The sequence below is a fragment of the Metarhizium acridum genome, assembly GCF_019434415.1.
Source record: "Metarhizium acridum strain ARSEF 324 chromosome Unknown scaffold_13, whole genome shotgun sequence".
Taxonomy (NCBI): domain Eukaryota; kingdom Fungi; phylum Ascomycota; class Sordariomycetes; order Hypocreales; family Clavicipitaceae; genus Metarhizium; species Metarhizium acridum.
This window is the reverse complement of record NW_027094016.1, coordinates 2,480,169-2,498,903: the sequence shown is the minus strand read 5'-3', so window position 1 is coordinate 2,498,903 and position 18,735 is coordinate 2,480,169. Positions and strand designations below refer to the sequence as shown.

The 18,735-nt window shown below is 50.8% G+C and overlaps 9 protein-coding genes across 11 annotated transcripts; 3 read left to right on the top strand and 6 right to left on the bottom strand.

Annotated features, from left to right (window-relative positions):
• Nucleotides 1–32: 32 nt before the first annotated feature.
• J3458_003392 (uncharacterized protein) lies at nt 33–707 on the bottom strand (the record flags this gene model as incomplete). The annotated part of the gene is made up of 1 exon (XM_066117724.1): nt 33–707. The coding sequence occupies one exon, from the start codon at nt 705–707 to the stop codon at nt 33–35; it is 675 nt and encodes a 224-aa protein (XP_065977515.1).
• A 755-nt stretch (nt 708–1,462) lies between these two features.
• RPL11_1 (60S ribosomal protein uL5) lies at nt 1,463–2,128 on the bottom strand (the record flags this gene model as incomplete). Its single annotated transcript, XM_007813395.2, has 3 exons — nt 1,463–1,756; nt 1,824–1,906; nt 1,984–2,128. 3 exons carry the CDS (start codon nt 2,126–2,128, stop codon nt 1,463–1,465), a joined length of 522 nt encoding a protein of 173 aa, XP_007811586.1.
• A 257-nt stretch (nt 2,129–2,385) lies between these two features.
• smb1_1 (Small nuclear ribonucleoprotein-associated protein B) lies at nt 2,386–3,643 on the top strand. The gene is made up of 6 exons (XM_007813396.2): nt 2,386–2,535; nt 2,617–2,625; nt 2,701–2,772; nt 2,839–3,135; nt 3,197–3,287; nt 3,342–3,643. The coding sequence occupies exons 1-6, from the start codon at nt 2,512–2,514 to the stop codon at nt 3,473–3,475; spliced, it is 627 nt and encodes a 208-aa protein (XP_007811587.2). The 5' UTR covers nt 2,386–2,511; the 3' UTR covers nt 3,476–3,643.
• Nucleotides 3,644–4,055: 412 nt separating this feature from the next.
• On the bottom strand, nt 4,056–4,962 carry J3458_003389 (uncharacterized protein; the record flags this gene model as incomplete). The annotated part of the gene is made up of 4 exons (XM_066117723.1): nt 4,056–4,133; nt 4,194–4,734; nt 4,817–4,877; nt 4,935–4,962. The coding sequence occupies 4 exons, from the start codon at nt 4,960–4,962 to the stop codon at nt 4,056–4,058; spliced, it is 708 nt and encodes a 235-aa protein (XP_065977514.1).
• A 90-nt stretch (nt 4,963–5,052) lies between these two features.
• Nucleotides 5,053–7,034, bottom strand: J3458_003388 (uncharacterized protein). Its single transcript, XM_007813398.2, has 2 exons — nt 6,638–7,034; nt 5,053–6,579 (listed from the first exon to the last, which is right to left on the bottom strand). The coding sequence occupies exons 1-2, from the start codon at nt 6,832–6,834 to the stop codon at nt 5,292–5,294; spliced, it is 1,485 nt and encodes a 494-aa protein (XP_007811589.2). The 5' UTR covers nt 6,835–7,034; the 3' UTR covers nt 5,053–5,291.
• A 205-nt stretch (nt 7,035–7,239) lies between these two features.
• Nucleotides 7,240–9,460, bottom strand: txl1_1 (Thioredoxin-like protein 1). Its single transcript, XM_007813399.2, has 3 exons — nt 9,045–9,460; nt 8,306–8,856; nt 7,240–8,249 (listed from the first exon to the last, which is right to left on the bottom strand). Exons 1-3 carry the CDS (start codon nt 9,124–9,126, stop codon nt 7,914–7,916), a joined length of 969 nt encoding a protein of 322 aa, XP_007811590.1. The 5' UTR covers nt 9,127–9,460; the 3' UTR covers nt 7,240–7,913.
• A 63-nt stretch (nt 9,461–9,523) lies between these two features.
• Nucleotides 9,524–11,504, bottom strand: J3458_003386 (uncharacterized protein). The gene is made up of 4 exons (XM_066117722.1): nt 11,245–11,504; nt 11,029–11,198; nt 10,804–10,971; nt 9,524–10,736 (listed from the first exon to the last, which is right to left on the bottom strand). The coding sequence occupies exons 1-4, from the start codon at nt 11,456–11,458 to the stop codon at nt 9,645–9,647; spliced, it is 1,644 nt and encodes a 547-aa protein (XP_065977513.1). The 5' UTR covers nt 11,459–11,504; the 3' UTR covers nt 9,524–9,644.
• A 335-nt stretch (nt 11,505–11,839) lies between these two features.
• J3458_003385 (uncharacterized protein) lies at nt 11,840–14,216 on the top strand. Its single transcript, XM_007813400.2, has 4 exons — nt 11,840–12,677; nt 12,741–12,867; nt 12,930–13,008; nt 13,065–14,216. Exons 1-4 carry the CDS (start codon nt 12,334–12,336, stop codon nt 13,499–13,501), a joined length of 987 nt encoding a protein of 328 aa, XP_007811591.2. The 5' UTR covers nt 11,840–12,333; the 3' UTR covers nt 13,502–14,216.
• An 846-nt stretch (nt 14,217–15,062) lies between these two features.
• Nucleotides 15,063–17,387, top strand: J3458_003384 (uncharacterized protein). 3 transcript variants are annotated; one of them, XM_007813401.2, is made up of 5 exons: nt 15,063–15,135; nt 15,188–15,411; nt 15,495–15,592; nt 15,664–16,350; nt 16,517–17,387. In XM_007813401.2, exons 2-5 carry the CDS (start codon nt 15,309–15,311, stop codon nt 16,646–16,648), a joined length of 1,020 nt encoding a protein of 339 aa, XP_007811592.2. In that variant the 5' UTR covers nt 15,063–15,135; nt 15,188–15,308; the 3' UTR covers nt 16,649–17,387. The 3 variants fall into 3 exon arrangements, with proteins under 3 accessions (XP_007811592.2, XP_065977512.1, XP_065977511.1); XM_066117721.1 differs by having other exon boundaries at nt 15,188–15,592; nt 16,517–17,294; XM_066117720.1 differs by having other exon boundaries at nt 15,188–17,387.
• The last annotated feature ends 1,348 nt before the right edge of the window (nt 17,388–18,735 follow it).

Below are 18,735 nucleotides of genomic sequence, written 5' to 3'. Positions count from 1 at the left end.
CATTTCATCCACGTCATCGCGACACCCATCCATCATGCCGCCGCTCCAGCACTGATGCTCGCCTGAATCTCCTTCTGGTATTGCCTTACAAACGACGTTACCGCCATTATCGCAAACGCATTGCCCAGCTCGCCCGTGACGCCACTGTTTGTAAATTTAAAGGCTGCTCCCTTGTTCACAGTCCATCTGAGCTTTGTCCAGCTCCATACTGCCACAATCTCATCGCCATGATTCAGGCGGACTAGCTTCCATCCACGAGACATCTCACCAAGCTCCTTGACCTCCTCGGTCTTGCTGCTTCGCCATTCGAATTTCTCGGGATACCCATTCTCGCCCACCGACACCGCAAAGGTATAAGCAAAGTTCATACCGTTGAGGTGACAACGGATTTCTTCCTTGATGAGCCCCTGGCCGGGTTCCTTGGGCGGTAGTCGGACTTCGTCAAACGTCCCCATTTTGTTCCCATACTTCACCGCAGCCAGCGGGTCCGAATCGGTGTCCGGGCCGCTGTACAATATCAAGTCGCCGTACCATCCTCCTGGCAGAGATATAATGTTGGAGGGTTCATTCTTGTGTTCGCCAATGACGAATTTCAATCCGTGGCGCATGGACTCGTAGTAGAGGTTGAAGGACTTGTTGAAGTTGGTCTTGCCCAACGACGAGCTGAGCAGCCGACCCTCAATTTGCTTGGATTCGGCAGAGCCCATTGCGACGTGTATACTCACCAGTTATCTTAACCTCGGGTATATAATGTAATGTACGCGACACTTCATGAGATGGATTCAAAAGATCAGGTGGTGAAAGCTAGATTTCCAAGTACTACTACGAGTGTTGCGTTGTATTGATGTAGACATATCAGACAAAACCACTGATGGCAGCAACACACAGTATTTATATGCAACGCCAGATCGACGTCAATGAACCTTTCGATGATGATCAAATCTCACCATTCATCAGCTTGCCCTGCGCCATGGGAGTATTGGCCCATTGCGAGCATTTGGCTCAGCTCCTTCTCCACCCAGCGCTGTGGACTTCCGTTTTGGGCATTGAAGACGAAAAAAAATCGCAACATCGTAAGCTGTGAGGATAATAATATTACTGCCACCGTGGCTGCTTACAAGTAGATGGCCAGCTAGGCCGATGGAACAAGTACGATACAGAGTATTGCTACCACAGCTTATTTTGGCAGAGGCAATGCCGGTACACCAGTCTGGAGGCACGCGAATAACAAGGAAATTCTTCATTATGGAGGTGAGACGTCACATTCCGAGACAAGTCATCGTAGAAGCCGGCATGGGCGCCGGTCGGTCTCTAAGGCCGTAAGCTCGACTCTATTCGTCGAGCAGATGCAACAAAGACAAGAGCAAATACATTGACCGCATCGTCCCATTTTTGTTTCCCTGAAATGTTCGCCATGACATCCATAAGGACAAGATACCCCCATGCTCCAGTGTCCTAGAATTTATCGGACAATACCGTCGAATCTCTGCTTGAACCACTTGACGGTCTCCTCGCGCTTGATGCGATGGCTAGCACCAATTCTGCTCTTCATACGGCGGCGGCGAGTGACACGCTCACCGGGGCGGGTCATGCAGCAGTAGAAGTCCATACCATAGATACCGATGGAAGGGTCGTACTTGATGCCAAGATCGATGTGCTCGCTGATACCGAAGCCGAAGTTGCCAGTCTCAGAAAAGTTGCGCTTGCGCAGCTCGTACTCCTTGACCTTGAGGCCACGCTCGAGAATTTCCTCAGCCTGCCATTTTATGTTAGATTACTCTAGTGACTTGGCGCTTCGGTGCTCAATGAGAAAATTGTTTTACCTTGGGGCCACGGACGGTGACGTGGACAGCAATCTTTTCGTTACGTCGAATACCAAAAGTACGGACGGTGTAACGGGCCTTGCCTGTGGTAAAAAGAATCCCGTTAGGTGACGCCAGATTCAATTTCAAGATAGTTGGCTGTGAGGTGATTTTTACATACTGTAGACCGGGGTCTGACCAGACAACTGCTCAAGCACCTTGGCGGCACGGGTCAGTCTGTCACCAGACTCGCCGACAGAGATGTTCAGAACGAGCTTCTGAATCTTGAGCTCCCGCATGGGGTTGTTAGCCTTCTCGGACGCCATTGTTGCGATTGTTGTCGACGGGTATCGTTGCTTCGTCGAAGTTCGTGAGTTGGCGAATGGGCGGGTCACGAAATTTTGTGAGTCCAAGGAAATTTCGAGGGTTTGGCTGCCCTCAAGCGAGGCGACCGGGAAAAGTGGGTTATTATCCTGAATATGGCTTAGCGTAAGATGGTACATTGGGCTTGTACCCCCATCCTGGACTTTCAGCCTTCTCTGGTGAGGCTCCGCAAAATTTGGAGGTCCAACACCATCCTCACCTCCCAGCACGCGCCAGGCAGTGAGTGAGTTGCAGTCATCGCGGTCGCGTACGAGCTCCGCGGACAGCTTCCAATTTTTTGAAACACTGAGAAGCTGTATTCGCAGGCTCTCAATCAACCGTCAAGATGTCGAACAAACAAGGAAAGATGGTATGCCCCCCTCCGTCAAACGACCCCATCTGCCGCTACCATCGGTGTGGTCATGATACTAACAGTTGGATATCGAACTAGGCCGGTTACGTATGCGTCCCTGCTTTGATGCCATCTAACCAGCATCTACTCAATGACCAAAGCGTGCTGACTTGCCGTGTTTAGATTAACTGGCGAATGCGCGTCATTCTGAACGACGGCCGTGCCATGACGGGTCAGATGCTTGCATTTGACAAGGTTTGCGAAGCTCATTCGACGTTTTACGACAAAGAAGAAAAAAGAATTGGTCTAATAGTGGGATAGCACATGAACCTCGTTCTCGCCGACACCGAAGAATTCCGACGCGTGAAGAGAAAGGCCAACAAGCCGTCCGCACCCGGGTCATCATCCCAGGTTGTCGAGACTGAAGAAAAGAGGACTCTTGGTCTAACCATTGTTCGCGGCGCCCACATTGTCTCCCTTTCCGTCGAGTCTCCTCCCCCAGCCGATCCCAGTGCTAGACTTGGAAAGAGTGCTCCGAGCGGTATTCCATCAACCCTCACAGCTGGACCTGGAGTCGCCAAACCCGCTGGTCGTGGTGCCCCCCCTCCATCTTTGGCTGTAAGGATTCCCCAGCTGTCAATGTATTATTGCCTGGTATACTAATTATTATGTTTCATAGGGTCCCGCTGCTGGAGTTGGTGGCGGCGCTCCGCCTCCAGGCTTCCCCGGTTTCCCAGGAGCTCCTGGCTTTCCAGGAGCCGGACGAGGTGGTAAGTTCAATTACGCCGATCAAAGATGTCAACGACGGTCTAACTGGCTTCAAGCTCCTCCACCGGGTTTCCCTGGAGGTTTCGCTCCCCCGCCCGGTGGTTTCCCCGGAAATGCACAGTTCCCTCCCCCAGGGTTTAACCCACCGGGCGGTGGCCCTCCTGGATTCAACCCACCTCCACGAAGATAAAAGAACGTTCTTGGCGCTTGACGACTTGGGATTTCATCACTTTTCAAAACAAATTACGACGCTTTCGTCTCTGGCGAAGAAACGGTTATGGTGTAGATCAGGAAAGCCTGCGTTTGCAAGAGTATGACAATATTTTCTTTTAAATGAGGATCGTACGGTATCAAAAATGTATGTGACATCTCATGGCATCATTGGGTTTCTTGACGTCTCTGTTGACACGATGGATTAAGAATACCTGGTCAATGCAGAATGGCCTCGGATAATCACCATGTGATGTATGGCCGTGTCAGGCTGATGGGCGAGTTATGCGATGTACGGGCTGCTCAGTACCAGGCATGTCATTCTCCATGGTCAACGTTACTGAATGCTCGACTGAAGCGAGCCTCACAATTCTGTTCCAAATAGGCTATGAGCAAGCACCTCTTCTGGTGTACGATCCTTGGTGAAAAATTACGTGATAAAATTATTGAGGTGCTACGTACGTTGTATTGCTAAACAGCAGGTGTATCCATAACGAAATCCGTCGCTATCAAGACCCTTCCAAATCCCAGCAAGCCCTCTCTTCTCTACAAGCCATCACTTATATCCCAGCAACATGACTAAATACCCTCGTAGCAAGCTGGCTAAGCAGCCTCGCCCTGTCGTCCTGCGGGAGCGCCTAGACAAACAAGGATCAATCAGCACATCTCACCATCAAAGCCGTCAAGCGCAAGCTTACCGAATACACCTCATATACACTCTTTCCCTTGGCGTCCCTCACCGCCCCAAGCCTGTTCCCCGCCACCGCACCGGCCAACATGCCCGGGAAGTTGGCGATGATGAAGCCCAACGCAGCGCCGCTGAGGCCCCCAATCAAACTCCAGAACTTGCTCGTCGGCGCACTCGACCCCTCCTCCGCCATGCCCTCTTCCCGCATCATCTCCTCGAAAACGTCGCTGAACTGGGCATCTTCCGTCCGCTCCCGCTCGGCGGTGTTCGCGGTCCCGGCGGCATGGCTGTTGAAGAAGTTCCAAGCCCACGAGTATGCGCCCTGGGCGGTGGCTCCCGGCTGATGTGGAATCTCCTCGTCGGCTTCTTCGAAGGGGTTCGCTTCCGCGGCTGAAGGCGGGAAGAGCTTGCGCTGGGCGTCGTAGTCTCTGCGGCGGGTGGCATCGGAGAGGGTGTAGTAGGCGTCGTTGACGAGTTGGAACCTGCGGGTGCGGGCGTCGCGCTCTGGGGAGTCGGCTGGGACACGGTCCGGGTGGGTTTTCAACGCGGCGCTGGGGCGCAGCAGATTGTTAGCTGGGGTGTTGCTGCTTTTGCAAAGCGATTCGAGGCGCGGAGGGACTTGGGAAGACTTGCCGCTTGTAGGCGTTGCGTATTTCTTGTGTCGTAGCCTTTTCTGTGACTTCCAGAACCGCATCTTGGATGGCTGTTAGACTGGACTCTTTGAGTGGTGTTGGTGGGTGTGGACGTTTACAGTAATTTGGTGGTGGTCCTCTCGACATTGTTGCCTAATAGTATGATACTTGGGGGATTTGTTACGAGTCGTTGCCAGATGAACCGAGTTCGGTGTGATTAGTGTATTCTGAGAAATGGGATGAACGTGGTTCACTATTAGCATGTGTGCCCGGAGGTCACCAACGTCATCGTGGCGGATCCTGGATGTACCCCACGCTAGTTAGGCGTTGAGCTCGACCGTGATCAGTCACTTGACGCCGTTGAACGCTGCTTGCTAGCAGCCCAGTAGTTAATGCATCGAGATCTGAAATACACGACAACTGTTTTTTTTTTTTCCTTGTTTGAATACATGCCCTCAAACGCCCAATATAATGACTCAAGTACACTCGACTTCCCCTTGACCGAGATACTGTTCTGCTCTTGATATCGCGTCATTCACAATCTGGCTCGCAGCGCCACCTCTTCCCGTCCTCTGGTAGTGCCCGGCAAACACCCACATGTCTCGTATGACCCGCAAGTCGGAGCCCGTTCCGTGGGCAGCCTCTCTCTTCTCGACTGCATATCTGAGATTCTCTTCCGCCCGGGCCCAATCTCGCTCATGTTCCTGCAGCCTGGCCAGCATCTTGCGGGCATATGCATGGAACCTGGCATCGGACCGGCTTGCTTCTTTGTCAAATGATGTTTGGTTTAGCAAATCTATCGCCAGTTCTTCTGCTTTGTGTCTATCGCCGAGATCCATCTGAGTGTACTCCAACATGAGGGCCATGATTCGCAATCTATCCAACTTGGACACTCGAGGATCCATGTCGGCAAGTTGGTATAGGCCTGTCAACGCAGCCACCATTGTCTCTCTTTTCTTTGCCAGTTCACAATCCCTGCGTAGACTTGTTCTGCCATCCCATATCAGTTGCTCGTAGAGCCAGAGATGTGTTGGCGCCAGGGAGCCGATATGGTCGCTGAGAATGTCCACATTTTGTAGCCAGGCTGACCGCAAGAGATGGCATACCTGCTCCCTTCCCAACTGGGTCTGATAGTCGCACTTTGTGAGCTGCTGGAGGATTTTCACAAGAGGGTGCTCCTGTGGAAGACGTCTTGTTGAAAGCTCTCTTGCATGAGTGAGAAACATGCCCAGAAGTTGAATATGGCCCCTGTCTACCAAGTCGTAAACCGTATCCAGTATATGCCATACAAGGTCTGGATGATCTGCCGTGAGGACAAACTCAAGACTATAGAAGGCCCTCCTCGCCGCCATGCCGGCCAGCTGGCCCTTTCCGTGATGCCACAGGTCAAATACCAGCTCAAAAGTGCGGTACATTGTCCGGCTATCCTGAATGGGTGGCTGGGTCGGATTCGCGAGATACCGCACCATGGGATCCAGTGCATCACCTCTGGATTCCAGTTTACATAGGCTCCAAGAACGGACACTGTCGAGGACCAACTCAAGACCTGCAAAAGGGCCAAGCCTGGTGGTGCATGCCATGGTCGTGCAAGCTGGCTGCGGCATGCGATCTGGCGTTTGACGTAGCACCTCGGCACCCGATTTGCTCGAGCCGGCATTGTCTGACGCTGATGCCGCGGTGGAGGCCACAGCACTTTCTGAAGCCGTGCGGTACGCTCTTTTGCGCAAGTTCCACTTCTTCAACCGCTTTTTATACATTTGTTCTCTTGGTTCGAGTTAGCGGCGAGCCGTATAATAGCAACCCAAAATTATTTGTTACTTACGTTGCAGCAAACCCATGTTTGGACGTCATGATGGCCATAGTATCAACCAGCCTTCGGTTTTCACTGATGTAGAGATGCTCAATGAGCCCCCGCTGGACTTCCCATTCTCGCTCCGTGTGCTCTTTGGGGTTGAGTTTACCTGCGTTTAGTGGCACCTCTCCAGATGGCCTGGGGGCCAGCTTGGGTAGTTGTGACATGGCGGCCGACGGTGCGATGGGATCTGGGTGATGGACACCGTATCCAAGCCACCCAGCATCAGAACGAGCTGCGCCACTTGAGATGCAGACCTCGAGCCAGTTTCGAAGACTTCACAATTCATGGTAGCCTAGTTGGGGTGAGCCAACAAGTTTCATGAGTGATTGACAAGGGCGATGCGTGCTTCTGTAGTGAAGTCTGGTGCTGCCCAAGCATGTCGATAGTTGGACGTTCATGTTGCCTGCAGCTACGGAGCCATTGTGGCCAATGGCGGGTCTCGTATCCGAAATGTGTGCGGGCCAAGGCCGCCGTGATGAAGCCAGCTTCAGTTGTCTTCATGATGGTAATGCCAGGGCTCTGCATGAAGTTTTCCCTGTACAACGCCCACAAATCAAAAATCACTTGTCGGGTTGCACTTGATTTCCAAAAGGCAGAAACTCAGATTCGAGACAACAAGTCAAATCTACTCTATCTACTCCGTAGCACGTTTCAAAGAACAATCAAGACGAGTGCAAGCCGTATTCCACAACACCTACCCTGCACGGGTGGGCCCGCTGACTCAGCAAACCTCCACGCAGCCCCAGCCCATAAAATTTTCGTCGCAGCGCAGAACTTTACTTTTGTTTTTCTCTTTTCTTCCTCGTGCGGCAGGCATGATATGAAGTTTTATCCCGTGTTGCTCGAGTCCTCTACCATGGATAAATCGCAGCGTCAATCATGCCCAAGATGAATCATAATTGCAGGCCGGCTTCTTTGCTATTGGTGCAGGTGCTTTTACCACTTGGATCGCAACATGGAGGCTGGACATACTTTCGCACCGAGACTTGATGGGTGACAAGAGAGGCCAGGAGATTGCGGTTCTCAGATCGCGTCGCCTACGTAAAAGCAACACTATGGACTGGATATATGTCAGGTCGTGGGATACTTATTGAATTGCCTCTTGTTTTTCTATCCGTGACCGTAACTCCGGCTTGTGATAATGCGCTTCTTGGCTGCCCACGTTGGCGTTGTTTTTCCTCAAGTCATCCTGTCATATCATCATTGAGACCTCGCAGTAGGTGGGCGTGTGCTTGTGGTGCTTTTATTCATCATCCCCTACTTTCTGGAGCTTGCCCATCTCGCGTTTGGTACCGGCTTCGCCAATGAGCTTGATCCGGTCAAGTCGTACGGCGTCAGCGCCTTCCTCGCCCTTTTGCACATACAGAATCAGGGTGGTTGTCTTTTGGAACTTGACGAAGCGCAAGCTGATGTTCGCGGTGCCTTCGGCGTTCCAATCCTTGGAAGTCAGCGTAATAGCCTGAGTCGGCTCAGTATCGTCGGCTTCACTGAAGTCCATGTGTTGCGGCTGGTTGATGTATAGGTGAATAACCACGGGTCTCGAGACGTTATCTTGGTCCTTGGGAGGGAGAGACGTAATCTGTGCGCTCCACTTAGTTTCACTGCTGGCAAGCTGTGGCAAACGTCTTGGCTCACCTGCAATGTGTGAAGTTTGACGGAACCTTGGAAAGGGATGAAGAGAAGAAGCTGGTCATCCGCGCCACTCTGGACAAAGTCCCTGACATTGACAGGATTGCTGTCGTTGCTCAAAGCGCTGGGCTTCGTGACGTCGAACAGAACCTTGACCGGTCCCGCATCTTCGTCGGCATTCGAGAGCTCGCAATTGCGTATCTCTACTTGGTCAGAAATATCACTATATCCTCTGGGAATCTCTGCGCCGGCCCATGAACCACTACTGCCGCTCCCGCTACCAGATGATTCGCCGGCAGACTCAAGCTCAGAAGCCAGTTTCTGGATAATGCGTCTCAGCTCGGTGGGATTCGCGCCCTTGACCGATTGGATCACCTTGCCCTCCTGGAACAATAAGAAGGTTGGTAGCGCCGTAATCTGATATTCCTCAGAAAGGGCTTGGACCTTTTCGGTATCGATCTTGACGAATGTAAGGAGTTTCGGCCGGGAAAGCGATTTTGACAATGCCTCATACACTGGCGCGATTTGTTGACAAGGACCGCACCAGACCGCGAAGACTATGGAGGAAACAGGGTCAGCATGAGGGGGAAGATGCAGGGAAACTCAAGTAGACAACGAGGCTTGCAATATCTATCCGATCTGAAGAACTGCTCGCGATCACCAAGCAACAACCATCTTTGGTGGCGGGGTCGAGCCGAGGCGACAGCTTAGGCAATGAATGGATCTGGATGGACCAGTTACTCACAGTCGGCGACGACGAGTTTTGAGCTCTTTAGAATGCCATCGAACTGCTCCTTGGAGGATATTTGCACAGGCGCTTGCGACATTGTTCTTAGGGCCAACAGTGCAGAAGATGCTGCTGTGTCTCTGTCTGTATTGTCGAGTGTGGAGAATGCTGGGACGGTGAAGGATGTCGTGAAAGCGTCAAAGGTTCAATGTTGCTGATGCGAGCTGGAACATTGAATTTAGGCAACCAGGGACGCACGCCCCGTTGCTGAGACGCCCCAGCCTACGGAGTACCAAGGCGGCCTACCAAGGCAGCCTACCTAGGTACCTAGGTACTTAAGACTAAGGTGTATTCTACTTAAGTAGGTACCTACCTAGGTAGGTACCTAGGTACTTAAGTTAGGTACGTACCTTAGCGCGCTAAGGGGTTTTCTGGTGACTATTCTTTAACTATCATTTGTTATAAGATAAATCTTAACTTATTATTAATTATTAAAAGTCTTATACAATAAAGCCAAGTGTCACGGTTTCGACCGCTAAACTCGGCGACAATTGACGCCGCTTTTGGCGGCATCGACCGGTGCCCCCTACTGGGGGTTGTCATCACCAGAGATGGATGTCAGAAACAGTAAGACCAGAGCTGACGTTCGGTAGCTAGTTCGGTGTCAAAATCTCCATAGCGTTTGAAAACCATATCAGTAATCTTCAGCCACCGCTGGTGGAGCTTTGTGATAAAATGGGCCTTGGTGTAATCCCAGTATTCCGGGTACCATCCAGAGTTTTCCCAATCAACGATCCCTGAAAGCTTTCCATTATACATTAGAATATTTCGCATATTTAGGTCCCCGTGCGTAAATACGATTTGATGTCCGCTGTAGTGTGAAACATGTGGCAGTGCGCCAACTCGGAGAATGTTGTTAAACTCTTCCTCATTCATAAATGGTCCAATAAAATCCCCCCGATCGTTGTTGAAGTCTAACCCTGCGTTGATTCTGTAGTCATAACATGCCTTGCCGAGGGTACTGGTGATGGCATATTTTGGTGCAACCACCTTTGGTATTGCCCGTAACTCCTTAAGACTTTTCTGTAGGTCGTAAACCAGAGCTGTCTCCTCGTTATCGCTGAGCGTATCAATGCACATCCCCAGGGGGATGCCACTGACTCTGCTGGTCAGAAGGTAAGATTCCTCTGAGTTTGAGACAAGATCCAATGCGCGCGGGACCGGTATATGCGTATGGCGCCTTACGAGCTGTATTGTTTCATACTCATTGGCCAAGCTTTCGTGATATTCCACACTTGCAATCTTGACATACATACCGAGCGGAAGTCGTTGAACCTTCAAGCTACAAGATGGACCATACATATGTGCCCCCAGAAACGCGAGACCATGGTACGCGCTTATGCGGATAGAGGCTGGTACCAACCGCCAGGCCACTAATACGGCTGCAGCACCACGTCCCAAGAAGCAGCGCCATAGCGAAGCTGACGGCAGATTGGGGACTGTCCTGGGACTCTTATTTGCGATTTCTTGCGCGACCAGGCTCCACCGAATAGGTTTCGCGAATCGTGATAAGATTTGCAGTGCAGAGGCGTCTGGAGTATCCACACAGGAAACGGACTGGTTAGTAAAACAGTCACTTCGAAGCACTGGAGTCTTCTCTATAATAGAGGGCCAAGTTGGACCTCCAATTCTGACAACAGTAACACGATACTGGACCTATGTAAGTGCGGGTAACTTAAACAGTTGGATATATGAGTAAGGACAAAGACACACCCACCTCTGATCGTTTGCCGAGTGCGAACTGAAAGAATCCTTCCGATAGCGCCGCTGCCGCAGATTTACGCACAAGCCAATGACTCCGATAGGTATTCAAAAAGACTGCTTTCGATAGCACCCAGTCCCGCAAGTCAGATCCGATGAAAGCACCGAGAATTTCATGCAAATTCTGAGGACAGCCTTATCAGCTAAATATAAAAATAAAGGTTGATAAAGACAGAACTACCTCGTTGACTTGGATCTTCCTAGCTGGAGCTGGAAGTAGAGGGGCGACGACTAGCGGATCCCAGAGAGAGTTGCCTAGTCCGGTGATGCAACACCTGCTACGGTCTCTCTTGATGATGTTGGCAATGACGGCTTTGTCATGAAGTTGGTAGGTTTGGCCTTTATAAGCAACTGCTGATCATTAGTGCGGCCCTACCTGAAACTTCGTCGGACGTACACATATTGATCAACTGTTTCCAATCGGACAAAAAGGGTTCCAGATCAGGGCCCTCTCCTCCAAGGAAACATTTTTGAAGTATGTAGCGAGCGGCTTGCATAGGGTCTATTGAGTCCTGAAGGAAGCATTCTAGTAACTGTCCGTCTGGGTGCGGAAGGTCGACGCTCCGTACGAACTTCAGCGCCAGTTCGAATTCGCTTGTGGTATGCGCCATGGTATGACGTATCGTGGCGTTAAGGTCAACTCAGTACATCCAAAATATATACATATATATATATATATATATACTGAGAGACAAGTATTGCTTGTGTCAGGGGGGCTGGAAAGCGAAGGGCGACACCTCTATTTGAAGCACAGTGGACGGACGGATTAACCCTCGCACCCGAAACCTTACGTTACCTGTAAGGCATCCCACGAGGAAGACCACATGCACCTGTACTGCGCTAGAATAGCGCGCTAAGGTAGGTACCTAGGTAGGTAGTTTAGCCCTAGGAACATTGAATGCGGCCGTAAATTTCAGTGACTTGAAAGACTGGGAGCGATACCAACGTTATCTTGTTCCTTCTTTCCTGTTTGGTGCGTGACTTCCATCAAGCACATACGAATATTTACACAAAGTCCAGATGTCACCACCATACGTCCGAAGCGCCCTATTGTATCACCCACGCAAGCGTTGGACAATGCACACACCCATGGCGGCAAACACACACACAAGCGTTTGGATTGCTGCCTTCACCTTTCTCTCACTTTTTGTTCAATATGAGTCTGGAGAATGAAGCCAAGAGAGGGGAAAAGAGGGAGCCCCCGGATATTTTTGCCGGGAACCAAAGACGTTGCTCTCCTTCATACACTCTTTACTCATCCTATTCTTCTTCCTCATTACTTCTTAAGTCATCAACATCATACGCGCAGGCACTTTTCCACCTCTTGTTCCAAACTGTCATCATACAACCAAACACAGTCTACAAGGCCGGCCAACGTTCAAGGGACCCAGGGCGCTCAATATGTCCTCGTAATCGTTTATGCTCCTAATTTTACTCATCTGGCCTACCTTGCCCTCCCCCCCGGCCGTTACAAAGACACGAGACAATGACTCGCGCCCCATTAGACGGAAGGCCAAGACAGCTAGAAAGGCCACCTTTACGGGCACATCACCAGAGCAGAAACAAGACAAACACATCGTATATGGATCATCTACGTCCTGCTTCCCCTCCCAAAACAAATCCCTGGGTGAAGAGGCCATCTGCTGCTTCACTTGCGCCAGATTGGCCTCGAAATACTGCCGATTTTAGCAAAGATAATGAGGGACCGGCGGAAGAAAAGGCAATATCTCGAAGCGTGAAATTCATTTGTTCTACCGATGGCAAGGATTCGGATGCTGTCTCGCCATCAAAGAAGCTTCTCAGAGCGGCGGCGCCTCGGGCTTGTGCCAGGTTTGCATAGGGCTGGATCGTCGCTAAACATGGAGTACATCCACTGACAAAAGGTTCTAATAGGTTGTGGCTACGGCCATTTGGCGCCGACGTCTTCGTCTGGGCTGGGCGCGAGGTTTTTGAAGTACACCGTAGCATCGTGGAGTCGCGGTCGGTATGGCTTAGACAAAACCTCCCACCCGCAAACAAGGTAGGATGAAATATTGAGATATACAGAAAATTTACGGGCTGTAATGGACTGACAATAATCAGAAAGGGACGCCGACCGATGTGCGCTTGCCTTTTTGCCCTCAAGTCGTGGGATACACGTTGCGATTCATGTACACCGAAAGTACGTCTTGTTTTCCTCGTAGTGCAATGCAAATGCTGATTAAAGACTGTATACAGGCCTTGAAATATTAGAATACGACCGGGAGAATTTTTGTGATCTGATTTGTATACCACGTAGCGCATTGCTGTACGTTGGCGCCGTAGACCTTGGAGTCGAAGCGATGAAAGATCATATTGCAAAGGTCCTTGAACAGATGACTCAAGACCTGGCGTGTTACCTGACGAAGACATTTGTAAACAAAACGATGGAACATACGGAGGTTGTTGCAGCAGTTTTTCACCTTCGAAACGCACTAGAAGTTGCATATTCACACGAGTCACAAGCAGAAACTATATGCCTCCGGCGCCGTCTGGCCAGTCTATTGGATATTTTGTTTCCCGTTCTCATCCCACACCCGCAATTTGTCGACTTGCTTTCAGACAAGATTTGGAAAGAGCATTCGGAAGCTATATCGCACGATCTTGTTTATGTGCGACGAGCGAAGGAGCGTTAGGGCAGCACCTTTGAAATCGGTGTAGGTTGCTTCCTGAATTTGATATTGCAAGTGGTTGGGCGTGGTTTGGGAGAATGGTAGTACACACTTCACAGCACCTTCAGCTAAATGCTACGCGAGATACTACTCCTCTGAATCACGATTCTGAACACAATAAGGTGTCTCTTTAGCCATTCAGTGGCACCGGGTCGGAATCAATTGCCGCGATTCTGCATTGGTATTCGATGAAGAGACGACCACCAGGCATCGAGTGCAACAGAGCATTATAACGGTATTGCTATTGCACCAGAAGCTGCCATTATGTATCGAATGGGGAGGAGAAAAAGCTGGCAGTTTTTCCAGCCATTGATGTCGGGCTCTTCGGGAGGTGATATTTACGATCTGGAGTCTTCAAAGTTTCGGTGCCGCAGAGTGAGGGCCGCATCCTCCTTCGTTCCGTGAGGTGATACGGAGGTTTTCGCCTAAGCTACAGTATGTGGTAGAATTTATATTTGCACATCAAGAAGTATACACGTTTATATTCGGTTATACGCTGCTCTGGATTGGTCACTGCATGTGTCCCATTCTTGGTTTGTCAGGAGTGGTGGTTTGCCTTGGCCAAGCAGAAACTCCATGGTAGCTCAAATGAGAGCATTCAGACTCCTGCTATTCGCCGCTCGTTTTCGAAAAAAATCGTAAATGAATAAATACGAACATATGAAAACACACGTTCGCCTTTGATATGATGCGGAAGTTATTACGGAAAAGAGAGCAACAGGCTAGCGTTCGTCTTGGAGTTGCGAGCGAGGAAAAGTGAATTTACAAACTCGCAACGGCGAGAGGTGTTAAGTCACCCCGCTGCTAGTCCGGCAATGCCTCTTGTCCTCCTTAGACTCATTGTCGACTTATAACTTGGTGGGTAGATGTGCGAGAATGGTGCCGACGACGGATCTGTGGCATGGCGTGACCGGGTGTACCGCGAATCTTCAGAGAATAAATTGCTATGCGGCCCATCTCAACCGACTCACTAATGATGGGATTTGGGGACGAGGGAGAATCGTTGGAAAATGAGACTGGTCGGCTTGTATCATTAGAAGAAATAACTACCTAGGTAGTTTACATGGTATTTATGAGACGTGTAAGTCGTAGATACAATCGTGAAGTGTTGTCGCGCCCAACGGTGGACAGAGGAGAGCCGATTTGATGATTTATATGGGTATTTCAAATTCAAGGCTTACCAGACTGCAGCTTGACCTCCCAGCTAGACAAAGCCGCGCTGGCTGGCAAAATATTGAAACTTGAAGCCCACCGCGGGGGGCTCCGGGCAGGGCAGCTTTGCTTACGCCCGTTGATTGATGCCAAGGACTCAGTAGTTACAGAGGGAGGCAAAAAGTATTTGTCTAGATTAGGTACCTAGCTATCGCGATCTATATTATAATATAGAAGTATGCACTTCTCAATGAGTAATTATATCCTGCCACAAACTATAGAAAGACCGGGGTTAGAGTGTACGTGGTTGTGACATCATGAGCCAATCAGGTTATTATTTATGTACCTCACTCCTGTCTGCCGGCGTCATTTTCTCATTTCCCATACCCATCCTCAATTGAATCCTCTCTCCAGCAATTCCCAAAGCCCCTTCAAAACAACGCATGGTATGTTTTCCGAAGCTTGCTCAAGGGTCAATGTCACTAAAAACGTCATCAGACAATTGATTACTGTCCGCGGGCTTCAACGTCACACCCACTGTGCATTCTCCGTGATCTCACCTCCCCAAGAGACTTTACCCAAAACTCATCGACAGCGATAGCCTCGCAGCATTTCTGCCATGGTTACCGCAGATAACGGGCCTGAAATGTCCGCCACGACAAGAGGTATCCTGAACAAGGTGCGGCACATGGTTCCTCCAATGCTGGACAAGTTCCACAAAGGTACCGCCGCCCACCCCCCCCCATGGCTGCCGCGCGCCGGATTTCAAGGAACGCAAAGAGTGCTGATGTCTCCGTCTCCCTAGGGCAGCTCGGAAGAGTAGCAGTCATTGGCGGGAGCCGGGACTATACCGGCGCACCGTACTTCTCCGCCATGGCGAGCGCTAGATTGGGCTGTGACATGGTGAGCCGGTTGCCTTTGCCTCGGTCAAAAGGAAGCGATTGATGTCGAGGGGATTAACACGACGGCTCTAGTCTCATGTTGTCTGCACCCCAGAAGCGGCAGCCGTCATCAAGACGTACTCTCCCAACCTGATGGTCCATCCGCTTATGCGCCAATCCCCCGATGACGAGGCGCCCGAGCCGGACCCCGACACAGTGTCCGCCGCCATCATCGAAATGCTGCCCCGTCTGCACGTCCTCGTTGTCGGACCGGGACTAGGCCGCGACCCCCTCATGCATGACACAGTATCCCGTGTAGTCCGGGCCGCCAAGGAGAAGAAAATCCCCGTCGTAATGGATGCCGACGCTCTACAAATCGTCCAGAGGAACCCCGACTTGGTCAAGGGCTACAAGGAGATCGTGCTCACCCCCAACGTGGTAGAGTTCAAACGCCTGTGGGATTCGCTAGGTCTCAAGGATCCCGGCGCCGCCAAGGAGACGGACAAAGTCGAGTCGTTGGCGAGGGCCCTGGATGGTGTGACCGTTATCCAAAAGGGACAGAAGGACTTCATCTCGAACGGCAAGGCCACGCTGGTGAATGATCTCGAGGGAGGCAGGAAGCGCAGCGGTGGGCAGGGGGACACGTTGACAGGGTCGGTGGCTACGTTTTTGGCTTGGAGGAAGGCGTATCTGGACGGGCTGTGGGATACTGCGGGTTGTGGACTGGGGGAGGATGAGTTGATGGGGTTGGCGGCGTTTGGCGGGAGTGCTATTACGAGAGTGAGTCCTTTTCATTTCCCACACGTCTGCAAGGTCGCGCGAAGCTGGTCAGCTCACACAGAGGTCTCCTGATGTGTGCCCTGTATCTACTGCAGAAGACGCCTTCCTCAACTGACTGCTGCAAGGGTGGGTGAATCTGTGTGATCAAACGCTAACCAACTTGTAGGAGTGCTCTCGTCTCGCTTTTCTCAAGAGAGGCCGAAGTCTGCAGGCCAGCGACCTCACCGACGAGGTCCACGGCGCATTCATGGGCCTGTTTGGAGAAGTTGATGGTGAGGCTGGAGGGTCGAAGCTGTAGCCGAAGCCGTCCGGTCGTGTTGACGGTGGGATTGAAACAAGGACAAGCCAAGTCGTCAGAGAAGCCAGACCTAGACACAATGACACGGCCATGATATAAACAAAACACACTCCTGCCGCAGCCCCCCGGATAGGTGCAGAGATTGACCGAGGCTAGGCAATCTGGGCAATTTTATAAGTGACAGATGCACCGCATAGAAATGCCCTTCAGAGCGAAGAAACTACAAGAGACGCATCATGGTAGGATGGGGGGCGAAACAATATTTATAAAGGACATGTACCTGGCTATCTCGGTCTATAATAGATATACTAACAGTGTATTAGTGTATACTTTACTCCTAGGCGGATACATAGTTCCCTAGACAGAGTATCGCTTGTATCTATGGTAGGTTTGGGGGACTTTTACTTTGAAAAAGATTAGAGGGCTCGACGCAGGCCTATGCGGGAGTACACTGGCATGGAAAAATGAAATAGCACGTGCGCTTCGATTTTGTTAGTTTTTAGCCAATGTTTCGCCTCTATTCCAACTGACGATATAACCATCCCTGACTTTCTTGACTTCATTTCATCAACGCTAGCGTGGATTGGTAGTTGGAGATGCTTACCCTTTGGCTTTTCGTACGTGTCACTTTTGCTGATAATATGAGCGAAAACTTGAGCTACATAGAGACGAGAGATGGATGGAGAAAGTCACGTCATTTTAAATAATGCAGGAGAGGTCTCATTGGCCAGTTACCGAATGGCACTTCGAGAGAAACTAATCAGAGGCCTAGGGACGGCCTTTTTTACCATTTCGATAAAGAGGCCGAGCTTCAAGCAGCGGCCCAACGCTTCAACTTGTTTATTAGCCCAGAGTGCGCCCCCGACTGGGTTCAGAGTCGGTCCAAATTCGCGCCTTATAATATAATATGTTACAGGATACATTGCAGATGTAAGTCATTTCTTTAGTACAGCGACATTTGGGCTGTTGGCTACTCTGTAATGTCACTCGGGGTCACCAGCTGCGCAACCATGGCTGTTCCAGGGGGGATAACACACACACACACACACACACACACACACACACACACACACATACATATATACATACACATGGAGTGAGCACAAGTTGCGTCTCGCCATTTTGTCGTCTGTATGGTAGCATTACAGGAGCACACCAGGAACACACTCGTCTTCAGGTCCAGTTGTGGTTTCCATACCAGTCAACATCCAGGTCGAGACGCAGGGCAGCCGATTCAACAAATGGTTGCAAAATCTGACATGCCACACTTTAGGCAAAAAATAACAGCGCCCCGAACCCTCCCTTTTCCCATCCGATCATAGGTTGGCCGATCAATAAAACCTCGATCCTGCACATCTCATCCGCAGGACCCGGGATCGTCGATTTTGTCGATCTGGCGCGAAGGAACCCCGCCTCAGCTTTCCAAGGGATAGCTCGACGTGTTGTCGTGAACTGTCATATTTTGGATAACTGTGTTGCTGTGGATAGGAGTGGGCAGGGGGGTTCGGCCATCGGAAAGACGTCGTCTGGATTGGCTAGGTTCCGCTGAAGGCTGGAACGACACTGAAACTAGTGACCCTACTTCTGCACGTTGCCGCGAAGAGGTGAGCGAGGAGGGCGAAGGAGTCCACCCCATGGGGCGAGGGGTTTTGGATGGCCACGTTTGAAATGCTGCAATTGACCACTCAGGTCGGCTAAGCTGGCCGACCAGTTTCTTTCTTCGATATTAAGTTTGGAATGGAATTGCTAGTGCATATCGAAAAACTTCCCATTTTATTTCCCACACTGCTCGCTTTCTGCTGAGAGTTCCATCGTTGGTCCCGCCCGCTGCTGAAACGTTGAACGTAGCTGCATAGAGCTAGGGCTAGTGTTGCTAGCAATGGGATCGACTTCTGAGCCGTGGTGGTATTTGGGTGTGAGGACTGTGTAAGACTTTGTATGCAGGCAAACATGTATGTTTTTGGTACCGTATAGAGAACTTGTCAGGCTGCATTCGGACGAAAGGGGGGAGTGTGTGCTCCCTCACCAGGAAGATATCAACTTGCCCTACCGATTTCACCCTCTCTTTATCTGACAACATGTTCCGC